The sequence below is a fragment of the Papio anubis genome, chromosome 7 (genome assembly GCF_008728515.1).
Source record: "Papio anubis isolate 15944 chromosome 7, Panubis1.0, whole genome shotgun sequence".
NCBI lineage: Eukaryota > Metazoa > Chordata > Mammalia > Primates > Cercopithecidae > Papio > Papio anubis.
This window is the reverse complement of record NC_044982.1, coordinates 145,973,989-145,987,634: the sequence shown is the minus strand read 5'-3', so window position 1 is coordinate 145,987,634 and position 13,646 is coordinate 145,973,989. Positions and strand designations below refer to the sequence as shown.

At 41.2% G+C, this 13,646-nt stretch overlaps 1 protein-coding gene across 2 annotated transcripts in view; it reads right to left on the bottom strand.

The window, feature by feature from the left end:
• The window catches only part of INO80 (INO80 complex ATPase subunit), a 137,423-nt gene that overhangs the window by 48,561 nt on the left and 75,216 nt on the right, over positions 1-13,646 (bottom strand). For both annotated transcript variants that reach the window (XM_009209961.3, XM_003900795.4), the window contains exon 25: positions 595-735. In XM_009209961.3, the coding sequence (XP_009208225.1) occupies positions 595-735 (141 nt within the window). The remainder of the gene's footprint in view (positions 1-594; positions 736-13,646) is intronic.

Below are 13,646 nucleotides of genomic sequence, written 5' to 3'. Positions count from 1 at the left end.
AATCTGCAAATAACAGTGGATAAAAGGTGAATAGCAAAGAAGATACAACAGTCACTTTTCAGATGGAACAGACATATGAATGATAGTCCAAGCGAGGCTGCTTCGGAAAGCAAGAAAACACAACACTTCTTGACGCTGAAGTGTTATGTTTCCTTTTGTTATTTGGAGACTGTACTGAGGTGATATGACCAAATCAAATCTCCCCCCATCCTTACCAATCTGACCCCCTCCCATGAAAACCCTCAAAAACCTCAACACAGGTGACAAATGGCTCCCTCGCCCCTGACCCTGCTGTTGCGTGATATATATTCTACCTGACAGATGGCTTATTCCCACCATAGTTTAGAGCCCCTGACTAAATAAAAAGAAGCTATCTACCATAAACTACTCTTAAATCAACAAATGAAAGTGAGTATAAGTGTTGTCTGGGGAAAGCCAGAACCACAAATGCCCACCTTTTAAAATACTAGAATTTATATGTTTCTTAAAGTCCAAATAGTTTAAAACAATTCTTTTTAAGAAATAAATCCCTTAAAAACTGGTTTATTTCTCCTATTACCATCTATTTAATCTCTTCCCTCCTGGAGCACTTACTCGTGGACTGGCCACACACAAAAAAGATGGCAGCTCAGTGAGCAGGCAGCGACGCAGAGAGGAAGTAGCTGATCTCCGCTGATGGACGACCTGGTCTGAGTAGCCACTCACTGCTTTACAGTGGCTGCTGAAAACAAGAGACTGCAAAATAAAAATGCAAATGAGTGCCAATTATAATTATGTTTAATGTAAGCAAAATGAAAAAAAAGTCACATATTAAACATCTAACTTTAAGAGCTTTCTTCCCTGAAATACTATTAATTCTAATAAACAACCACTAATTAGATCCAAGAATATAATACAGTTGAAGCCTATGTTAATTTCAAAATGTGGTTTTATTAATACACCTTAAACAACTGTCATTTATAAGTCTACCTTTTTCTGGAAGAGATATTGTTAATCAAAAACAGGCACAGCAAAACTTCATTAGACAAAACACTTGTATGGGAATGTCAGGGGAAGTTTGGTTCATCTGTTGTACTGTGGATGCAAACTCATGTCTTGTGTTGAAAACAATGATGACCAACACAATTTCCTTCTAAATTTTTCTCTTTTTTATTTTTTTGAGACAGAGTCTTGCTCTGTCACTCAGGCTGGAGCACAGTGGCATGACCTCAGCTCACTGCAACCTCCACCTCCCAGCTTCAAGCTATTCTCAAGCCTCAGCCTCCCAAGTAGCTGGGACTACAGGTATTCATCACCACACCTGGCAAATTTTTGCATTTTTGGTACAGACGAGGTTTCACCATGTTGGCCAGGCTGGTCTTGAACTCCTGACCTTGGGTGAGCCGCCCGCCTCGGCCTCCCAAAGTGCTGGGATTATAGGCGTGAGCCACTGCACCTGGCAATTTCCTTCTAAATTTTTCTTTAAGGCAGTTTAGCATCATTTGTTTTCTTATTAATTTATTCAGAGTAATCAATACAAGTGGTCAATGACAGGAAATCGTATCTCTTTAGTGCCTCTGACAACCATTTAAAATATATTTATTGTCAACTTATGTTGCTCTATCAAAAATGTATTTTAGGCCAGGATCCCCTTTAGGTGGATCACCTGAGGTCAGGAGTTTGAGACTAGCCTGGCCAACATGGTGAAACCCTATCTCTACTAAAAATACAGAAATTAGCCAGCGTGGTGGCAGGTGCCTATAATCCCAGCTACTCAGCAGGCTGAGGCAGGAGAACTGTTTGAACCCAGGAGGCGGAGGCTGCAGTGAGCCGAGATCATGCCATTGCATTCCAGCTGGGTGAAAGAGTGAAATCCCGTCTCAAAAAAAAAAAAAAAAAAGGATTTTAACAGACTTCATAACTCATGTTAAAGCGTCAGGTTACAGCTAGTCATATGAAAGATTTTATGTATGAAATGTTCACATACAAATAAGTCCTCAGTGGGACATGGTGTTCTATATCAGAGATGCAGAAGTTCCTTCTTCAGTATGTTATACATTTTATCTTTGGATCTGCATTCTTATTTGTTTTACTGATATCTCAGTAAGGCAGGTTGGTGACCAAAATAACCATGTAGATGAAGATAACATACAAGGCAGTCTAATTTATACATTGTTATAAGGTCAAGAATACAAATTCCAAGATCAGAACAGCAACCTGGATCCTCCGTAAGAGAATAGTTATAATACTAGTACCAAATCACTCTGAGGACAATATGTTCAGCTCATATCCTGCTCTTCCACTTATACAGCTTTATTTTCCACAGGGCTTAAATCTCTGTAAGGAAATCTCTTAAGGCTCACAGTTTGAAAGGAGTGATCTCAAGTTGTCTAGTATGACATATGCATTGTTACCTGTTTCCATGAACCAATCAGCATCTTCTAAATAACTGTCACAAACAATTTGAAGACTATAGCTATTTTCCAGGATAGCTTGGCTGTCTTTAGGTGGTTTCTAACTACAGACTACAGAAGTGGCCGGGCGCGGTGGCTCAAGCCTGTAATCCCAGCACTTTGGGAGGCCGAGGCAGGTGAATCACGAGGTCAGGAGATCGAGACCGTCCCTGGTTAACATGGTGAAACCCCGTCTCTACTAAAAATACAAAAAACTAGCCGGGCGTGGTGGCGGGCGCCTGTAGTCCCAGCTACTCGGGAGGCTGAGGCAGGAGAATGGCGTGAACCCAGGAGGCGGAGCTTGCAGTGAGCCGAGATTGCGCCACTGCACCCCAGCCTGGGCAACACACGAGGCTCCGTCTCAAAAAAAAAAAACAAAACAGACTACAGAAGTGTTTATAACATTTGACATACTGCTAGGCCCATGTAGCTATGATATGTTTGGCCTTTTCTCTAAATGTTGAGGTCCCTGTCATTACCCAAAGAAGAATTTTAACCTTCTGACAGTCTTTTAATAACATCTATGTTCCCATCTTGATTTTGGGTAGCATCTCCATTGAAGTTCATTATCTCTCTACATGGTTATGCCCATTATCACCTGAATGTCTAACATGAGGATCATTACAAAGATTAGTAGGCTAGGTGTCAGACTGTTCTTCTAATATTGAATAACTAGGAGGAAAAAGGTAAAAAGATGTAGCCATGTGTTTTGTTTGTTTCCTGAAAGTGACATCAGCAATAGCCCATCTTGCTCCCTCACTAGGTTGGAGAGATGGCAAGTCTAGCAACTTGCTCATTACGGCCAGCTAAGTAGTAGTCCAGGGCTGCCAGTTGGGACATCCACTGTCAATCAGACCATTCCTGGGCAGATGGCTGAGGTAGCAACAGTAGCTGACCTAAAGACTTCTGAATTCTTACTAACTTCTGCAGACCAGCAACTAAATAATGTCTCTGTCAGGGATCACATGAAATCATCTTCATTTTGAGTACTCTAAAATGGCAAAATTCAACAGAAACCTGTTTCTTACTTTGTTCCAATAATATAAAGGTAGAAAATAAAAGAATGAACATTTCCTCCAATTATCTTCTCTTCAGCACTGTAGTTATTAGTAAGAAAAGAATACAACTCACCACAGGGAGTTCTTTTAACAAAGCACATTATTTGTTATCACCTTTCTGGAAAAAGTCTGACTAGCAACATTCTATTCCCAAGGGTGGTCATTCCCAAATTAGAACACATTCATTTATTTTCATTTTTGGGACAGAGCCTCTGTCAACCAGGCTGGAATGCAGTGGCACGATCTCAGCTCACTGCAACCTCCGCCTTCCCAGGTTCAAGCAATCTCCTACCTCAGCCTCCTGAGTAGCTGGGCCTACAGGTGTGCACCACCATGCCTTTAATTTTTGTATTCTTAGTAGCGATGGGGTTTCGCCATGTTGGTCAGGCTGGTCTCAAACTCCTGGCCACAAGTGATCCCCTCTCCTCAGCCTTCCAAAGTGCTGGGATTATAGGCATGAGCCACCATGCCCGGCCAACATTCACTTATTTTATTTCATTTTTTTTGGAGACTGAGTCTCACTCTGTAGCCCAGGATGGAGTGCAGTGGCGTGATCTTGTCTCACTGCAACCTCCGCCTCCACAGTTCAAGTAATTCTCCTGCCTTAGCCTACTGAGTAGCTGGGATTACAGGTGTGTGCCACCACACCTGGCTAATTTTTGTATTTTTAGTAGAGACTATGTTGGCCAAGATGGTCTCAAACTCCTGACCTCATGATCTGTCCACCTTGGCCTCTCAAAGTGCTGGAATTACAGGCGTGAGCCACTGCACCCGGCTCATTCACTTATTTTTTATGAGCTGGGTTAAAACAGTATTCTCATTGAAGTTGCTAAGTCAAGGTGATGTATAGCTTTCTGATTCCAGGTTTTAAAAAATAGTAACAATGTTCAAAATGCTCAACATATAGCCTCAGCTTTAGAGAAACCCTGACTACTCCTAGAATGTTTTACCCAATATATACTTTTCTAGATTCTTTTCTCTTAACATTAGCTCCATCAAATCTGGTTTAGTATATGTGAACCTTGGTACCAACACACTATCCAATTTCTCTTCACGTAGCAACATGAACTGCTAGACATTGCTAGATAATGAAAAATGTATGCCTGACATGGAAGAATACAAAGAATACCTTAAGCAATATTGTGGATAGAAAAGAAAGTTCGTTCAATACTTCTTTAATCTAACTTAGCCATGAAAGAAAGAAGAAAAGACATAGAGAAGGGAAGAGGGAGAAAGAAAGAAGGAAAGGAGGGGAAGGAAAAGAGAGAGGGAAGGAGGGAGGGAAGGAGAGAGGGAGGGGAGGAAGGAGAAGGAAGGAAGGGGAAGGAAGGACGGAAGAAGGGAGGGAGGGAGGAAGAATGCCATACTATGGGGAATCTGACTTGGTTTTCACGTGGTCACAGCTTTTGCTATTCTTTTGTCCCTTTCTCATGCTCTTGAATGTCTCATTACCCTGGAAGCACTGGCAGCTGTGTGCGTCTTGCCGCCAAGACTATAATATGCACACAGTAGTGAAGTTAGGCTTTTCTAAAGACTCTTTTCGCATCATACAAAAGTCTCAAGTGAAAATAAGCAGGCCAGGATGACAGGCTCCACAGCTGCATACTCCTTGCCACAGTACAGCACAGAAAACACACAGATGTTTTTCCCTCAGACCTAGACTTACTCATTTAATAAAAGGCCATGCTTTGTGCTACATGTTTTGTTTAAAATTAAAAATGCTTATGTTAAAAATTTAGGTCTCCATTACTCAAAATTAGCTTTCTACATCTTTTCTTAAAGAACATGTCAAATTTAGATACAGAGGAAAAAGTTTCACTTTAAATGAAATAGTAGTGTCGATAAATCAGCTCTTAGATTACACTGATTCTACTTTCATGGATACTTTAAGCATCCAAACAAAAAGGCGGAAAATTAATGCAGACAACCACAATAGTTTCCCAGAGTTTTCCATAAGGGGCATCTGTAGCACTTACGATCTTAGGAAATGATGATAGATACAGATACTATAGCTGAAAATTAACATTTAGTGGAAGAATTTTTGAAAACTTCCTGTTTGGGTGAATCTTCATCAATAGCCTGTCAAAAAAACTCTAAGGATTTAATACAGAATAGTGTTTAAAACTTAACACATGCCACTCTTTTCAAAACAACTCTATATTTAGAACCTTTGTGTATTTTAAATTGCAAAATCTGAAATGTCCCCAATTTTTATAAGTCGCTTGACTCACTAGAGCTGTAGAGTATACAAAACGTTCAACCGGGCGTGGTGGCTCATGCCTGTAATCCCAGCACTTCGTGGCCGAGGAGGGCGGATCACGAGGTCAGGAGTTTGAGACCAGCCTGGCCAACATAATGAAACTCCGTCTCTACTAAAAATACAAAAATTAGCCAGGTGTGGTGGCATGTATCTATAGTTCCAGTTACTCAGGAGGCTGAGGTGGAAGAATCGCTTGAACCCGGGAGGCGGAGGTTGCAGTGAGCCGAGATCATGCCATTGCACTCCAGCCTGGGTGACAGAGACTCTGTCTCCAAAAAAAAAAAAAAAAACGTTCAACACATACTATGCATAAGTAGACCATTACCATGACAACAGTTTCAATGAGACAGACAGGAGACAGAATCAATACTGGTACTGTACTCTGTGTCTGCCAACCATCATTTTTAATTTTTAACATGACATTTAATTGGAATAGACTCAAATCTGTTCCACCCTAAGAAAGATAACTAAATGGTATATTTATGACAGCCTCTCTTTTTTGTCTTTATTCTTCTAAGGAAAGTAAGATTTTCTTTTCTATCTCTGCTGCCTGAATAAGATTTTTTTTTTTTTTGAGACACGATCTCGTTACCCAGGCTGGGGTGCAGTGGTGTGATCATAGCTCACTGTAATCTCAAATTCCCGGACTCAAGTGATCCTCCCACCTCAGCCTCCTTGAGTAGAGAGACAGAGTGAGACACTGTCTCAAAACAAACAAACAAACAAACAAAATCACACTCTTTACTGCAAAACAGTGTAAGAAAATAACTCTGGCCGAGGTACCATAGTGCAGGGAAGGTGTGTGAAAGTTTTGACCCAAATCTATTCCTTCTTGAAATTCTTAACAGCAAAGCAGGGTAGAACACAAGAAAATTAAGTAGAATACAGGGAGCCATGCTAGTTTTTGTTCTACAAACATAAGAGAAGAAAGTATCTGAAAAGCATTCACATCAATTAAGAGATTTTTTTAAAAAACCCAAAACTTTATCCAAAACATCCCTAAGTATCAACTGATCTGTGTCTGTAGCCTAGTTCTTAGTTTCTTGATATTTATGTATCATCCTGAAGCTAATAATACAAAAATGGTACTTCTTTGGATTCTGTAACAAAAAAAATTCGTATTTTGTCTTTACCGTAGGGTGGGTGAGGGCAAGGGTTTTAGAGGCACATTATGGGGTTGGGGGAGGTGGGGAGAGGAGAGTTTCTCGCTGTTTGGATTCATTCCTTTCCCTGGGGAGTAAGAGAAGAAGGGGAGGACTGGGTTAGACTGCTGAATATGGCTCAGGTAGTATGTGACCTCACACAGCTTAGTAAGACCAATATGATAACATGTAGCTAAGTGAACACTCATCTGTCTCCACCAGAGGAGAAAAACAAAGCCTTTACCTTGATCTGATGACAGGAAGCTGTATTTAGGAGACAGGCTACAGGAACAGTATATCTCTCTTTATAAAACAAATAAAGGCATAGAAGGAAACAGAATGAAAAATTGTCTGCCTTAAGAGACAAAGCTAAAAATGGGGAAATTAATTCAAAAGTAGCATGTTAGCTCCAAAGGAGCTTTAGTCTAAAATATTATTTGAATTTCATAAGAGAAAGAATGATGAGACCCCTTCCAACTTTTACATTTCCCCATGTCTCTTCTCAGGTCTGTTGGCTGAAGAATAACCCCAAACTTTTTAAGACTGATCTGGAACATGGAATTTGGGCTCAACTTGCATATTCTTCCATTAAAACCTTGAAACATAATTTGTCTTCATTGGAGAATGGCTTCTCTTCTGCGTTATGTTTCCAAATAATTAAAGTTACATAATCAGAACTAATGTGGCAAATTAAATGAAAATACAGAGCTTGCAATGAAAAGAAAAAAAAATGCTCACAAGGAGTTAGAGTTTATGAGTAAAGAATCCCTGCTGAAAATAAAACCTCGTTATTATACTATAGTTACTATTTTTCCCAGCTAACGTTTGCTGTGAAGAAACACGGGTAACAGAGCACAAAGAGAGAGTCCAAAATCCTTTCTAGTTGAAAAACTGGTTGAGAACTAGTATTACAGTCAGAACCCATCTACAGTCTAAGCCAGAATCTCAGAACAGGAAATCCAAAAGAAATTTCATAATGAAATATCTGATACAATGGGATTAGCCTGGAAATAAGGGGCTGTGGTAGTTTTATATGGACAAATTCCTTGGCCAGGTGTGATGGCTCACACCTAATCCCAGCACTCTGGGAGGCTGAGGCAGGGGAATCCCTTGAGACCAAAATCCAAAAATTAATTGGGTGTGGTGGCATGTGCCTGTAGTCCTAGCTACTTGAGAGGCTGAGGTGGGAGGATTGCTCGAGCCCTGAAGGTGGAGATTGCAGTGAGCCATGACTATACCACTATGCTCTTTCCTGGGTGACAAAGCAAGACTATATCTCTTTAAAAAAAAAAAAAAAAAAAAAGGCCGGGCGCGGTGGCTCACGCCTGTAATCCCAACACTCTGAGAGGCCGAGGCAGGTGGATCACGAGGTGAGGAGCTAAGACCATCCTGATTAACACGATGAAACCCTGTCTCTACTAAAAATACAAAAAATAAGATGGGCATGGTGGCGGGTACCTGTAGTCCTAGCTACTCAGGAGGCTGAGGTAGGAGAATGGCATGAACCCGGGACGCGGAGGTTGCAGGGAGCCGAGATCGCACCACGGTGCGATCCAGCCTGGCAACAGAGTGCAACTCTCTCTCAAAAAAAAAAAAAAGAACCACCTAGCTAAGCTGCTCCAAAGTTCCCAGCCAATGGAAACAGTGTGAGATATCAAGTGTTTGTTGTTTTAATCTCTAGGTTTTAAGATAATATGTTATATAAGTACTACTACAGGGGCTAAAATCCATAGTTGAGCTCATTAGCAACCTCTATTGCAAGTTTCTATAGATTCACTTCTCTCTGGTGTTCCTTACTACCCAAAGAATGTCACCTCTAGTTCTCAGATCAAATGCAGGGCAAAAATAACTAAGTGCAATAAGATCAATGAATGATCAGATTACCTATCCTGCCCACTTTCCCTAAACCCCTAGGAGAAGTTAGTGCTCTTCACAAAATTCTATTTAAAATATTAAGAGTAAAATTGTACTTGTAATTTTAGGCTAGAAGACATTCCCTCAGATTAATACATACCATGTTCCAAAGATTAGTACCAATGCACCAATATTGGTATTAATATTAATATTGGTTCATTAACATAATGTGCCATTATTCACTAGGTCATTCAGCAAACACTTATTTAACCTTAAAAGTGCCCAAAATAACCAGACCACAAAGGCAAGATGAATTATATAAAATGTCCAAATATTTAAATTGATTTTAGCCAGGCATAGTGGCTCACGACTGTAGTCCCAGAACTTTGGGAGGCTGAGGCAGGCAGGTTACTTTAGGTCAGGAGTTTGAGATCAGTCTAGCCCACATGGCAAAACCCCACCTCTCTACTAAAAATACAAAAATTAGCCAGGTGTGGTGGCAGGAGCCTGTAATCCCAGCTACTCGGGAGGCTGAGGCAAGAGAATCGCTTAAACCTGGGAGGTGGAGGTTGCAGTGAGCTGAGGTCACTCCGCTGCACTCCAGCCTGGGTGACAGAGCAAGACTGTCTCAAAAAAAAAAAAAAAACCTAAAAATAGATTGATTTCTACCTTGAAGAAAAAAGAACAAAAAAGAGAGAGAAAGAGAACCACTTAATAGGACTTTTTTTTTTTTTTTTTTTAAATGTTAAGCTTAAGGCCGGGAACGGTGGCTCAAGCCTATAATCCCAGCACTCTGGGAAGCTCAGGCGGGCGAAACTGCCTGAGGTCAGGAGTTCGAGACCAGCCTGGCTAACATGGTGAAACCCCATCTCTACTAAAAATACAAAAATTAGCTGGGCGTGGTGGCACATGTCTGTAGTCTCAACTACTTGGGAGGCTGAGGCAGGAGAACAGTTTGAACCCAGGAGGCAGAGGTTGCAGTGAGCCAATATTGTGCCACCGCACTCCAGCCTGGGCAACAGAGCAAGACTCCATCTCAAAAAAATAAAATAAAATAAAATAATGTTAAGCTTAGTGTTAGTTGTTCTGGACATTGTAAAACACTCTTTGTGGCAGAGAAGTATCTTTCTGTTAATCATACAGCCTGCCAGTATTCACAAGAGTTTTTCATCCTATTAAAAAGTATAGTTGGGCCAGGTGCGGTGGCTCATGCCTATAATCCCAGTACTTTGCAAGGCCGAGGCGAGAGGATCACTCGAGACCAGGAGTTCGAGACCAGCCTGGCCCACGTGGCAAAACCCCCCTTCTACTAAAAATACAAAAAATAGCCCGGACTGGTGGTGCACGCCTGTAGTCCCAGCTACTCGGGAGGCCGAGGCAGGAGAATCACTTGTACCTAGGAGGCAGAGGATGCAGTAAGCCAAGGTTGTGCCACTGTACTCTAGCCTGGGTGACAGAGTAAGACTCCGTCTCAAAAAAAAAGTATAGGCCGGGCGCGGTGGCTCAAGCCTGTAATCCCAGCACTTTGGGAGGCCGAGACGGGCGGATCACGAGGTCAGGAGATCGAGACCATCCTGGCGAACACGGTGAAACCCCGTCTCTACTAAAAAATACAAAAAACTAGCCGGGCGAGGCGGCGGGTGCCTGTAGTCCCAGCTACTCAGGAGGCTGAGGCAGGAGGGAATGCGTGGCTTCGGGCGAGCTTGCAGTGAGCTGAGATCCAGGCCACTGCACTCCAGCCAGGCTGACAGAGGCCGAACTCCGTCTCAAAAAAAAAAAAAAAAAAAAAAAAAAAGTATAGTTAACCTACTTGTGCACCCCCACAAAATGTCTCTGTTGCACGTTCAATTGCCCTCTTTTCTGTCTTCCTCTTCCCTTTTTTTTTTTTTCTGTCGATGGAGTCTTGCTTTTGTCGTGAGCTGGGCTCTGTCAGCATGATCTCAGCTCACCGCAAATGTTGTCTCCCGTTTTCAAGTGATTCTCCTGTAGCTGGGATTACAGGTACAGGCCACTACACCTGGCTAGTTTTTTTTATATTTAGTAGAGAGGGTTTCGCCATGTTTGCCAGGCTGGTCTCCAACTCCTGACCTCAGGTGACCTGCCCACCTCGGCCTCTCAAAGTGCTGGGATTACAGGCGTGAGCTACTGCACCCGACCTCTTCTTTCCTTTTCATTGTGAAATCTGCAAGGCTCTTTTCTCTTAAAAAAAAAAAAAAAAAGTCAACTTTCACTTAAACCAAACTCCCCTCCTGAAATACCTTACTTTTTCTTTTTAACTGTCACGCTTCAATACTCATTATCTACCTCTCCTAACCAGGATCTTTCTCCCTATAAATCCTTACAACTGGGGTTCTGCCTTCTCTTTTCTATCTGTACTCACAAAGAGTTCTTCATCTCACTCTTTCATTTTTGCTTTAAACTTGATATGGAACTTAAGATTCCCTCTGGATCCTCTCTTGAACTCTGGCTTTTCGAAGTAATTTTTCCATCTCCAGTGCCCATCCATATCCAAACCGATCAAAGTTCCTTGATCCCTTTTCTATAATCTTTCTGTTACAACCATTGCTATCGGGTCTTTAGTACCTGACACTTCAAACTTTTGCTTAAGATCTTCCTTAACATGGATTGCTGCCTCCATTCTTCCTAATATCACACTCTGAGGTTAATTTTCATAAAATACAAATAACAAAGATTCCCAACTGGTTTGATATAATGACACTGGTGATTTAGCAGCCTTACTTGAACTCGCTACCAGAATACTCCTTCTCATGGCTTCACAGCGGCTACCAACACTTTGACCCCAGGAATACAACTGTTAGTATTTGTTGAAGAAAGTAAGACAAATAGGGCTGGGACAACAGGCTTATTATCTAAACCCACATAGGCTGGCATTCAAAGACTTTCCAAACTTACCCTTCTAGACTGTTCTGTCATTACTGTCCTTTATTTTGGCTCAAATCCTTAACTTGGAATTATGTTCCACCTATCCAAATCTCTACCACTCAAAATCTAACTTTTTCAAAATTAGAGACACAGTCTCACTATGTTGTCCAGGCTGGTCTTGCCTCCTGGCTCCAAGCAATCCTCCCACCTCAGCCTCCTAAAGTACTGGGATTAAAGGCACGAGCCAACACCACACCCAGCCTACATGCAACTTCACAATACTATTTCTATCAAGTAATCTTCTCCCATTCTGAACTCTACCATTAATCAGGCAGTTAATTGTGTAGTATTTAAAGTCTTATCTTGAACCACATTAAGTGTGTGTGTGTTTTTTAAAGCGTGAGTGTATATTTTCAATACGTGCACGAGTGACTCTTCCAAATACAGCACAGGGATAATGATTGTGAACACACTTTGCCTACTGTGGTATGCAACAATACGTTTGTAAACAACATTAATTACATGTTTCTCCTTGCTGGACTGGACTAACACTGGGAAGAGGCTGTTCTGAAGGTAGCCTAGAGCAATGAAAAAAGCAGCACCAGACAATTCCCAAAGATCACATTCTACACTGGATATTCATTCAATCGATAAGCACTTACGATATACCAATCAATGCCCCCCATGGACCTTTGAGGTCAAATAATTTAAAATAGTTTGAAAAACAATGTACAGCATGTAAAACACAGGAATATCTTCTATAGTGAACACTGAGTCTCCCCTCTACCACCATTCCCTATCCAAATAAAATGTTCCCATCAGTGGTTTCCAAAGTAGGCACACGCAAACTTCACAACGTAAATATTAATATGTTAGTACATGTACACAATTTAAAACAAAATAGCATACAGACATTGGAGAAACAGATTAAGAATGTTGTTATTACAGGGGTACATAATCAAAACATTTGGGGACTTCTGACCTATACTACCTAGACTGCTAAAAAGAGGTGAGATTAAAGATTTAGCTGAGCACATGGGCTCACAACTGCAAACCCAGCACCTTGGGAGGCCAAGGTGGAAGAACTGCTTAAGCCTAGGAGTTCAAGACTAGCCTGGATACAACATAGTGAGACCCTGCTGCTACCAAAAAAAAGGAAAGACGATATGATAAAATAAGATTTATATGCCAATTCTAAAATTTACATGAATACACAAAGGGCTAAGAACAGCCAACACAATACAGAAGAAATGCAAAGTCAGAGGACCTGTGCACCAGTTATCAAGACTTACTGTGAAGCTGTACTTATTAAGATAGAGTAGCACTGGTTCAAGGATAGTCAAATGGGTTCATGGAAGAGAACAGAGTTCAGAAACTGACCAACACATATATGGACACCTGCTTGACAAGTGATGCTACAGTCCAGTAAGAATGGTCTTTTCAACAGATGGGATATGGACAGAAACAGAATTATCTTCACGAATTTGTTGGAGGCAAAGAATTCTTCAGCAGGACACAAAAATTATTAACTATTCGTCAGAAGACAACACTGAAGCTGGGTGCAATAGGTCACGCTTAAGTTCCAGGGCTTTGGGAGGCTGAGGCTGGAGAATTGTTTGAGGCCAGAGTTCAAGGCTAGCCTGAACAACACAGTAAACCTAACCCTAACCTAACTCTAATCCTGAGCTATGACTGCATCAGTGTACTCTAGCCTGGGAAATAGAACAAGCCAGACCCTGTTTCAAAAAAAAGGGTGGGCAGGGGAGGGTACCACTGAAAATGAGAAAGTTACAGAGAAGAAGATATTTATAATACACAAAGAACTACAAATCATAAGAAAAATACAGTCAGCCCAATAGAAAAATAAGCAAGAGTTTTGAACAAACATTTCATAAAGGCAATTATCCAAATGGCCAATAAACACCAGAAAAGGTATTCAATATCATTTTCACAAGAGAAATTTAACTAAAGACACAATAAGACACCACTACCCAACAAAGTTTAAATGAAGAGACAG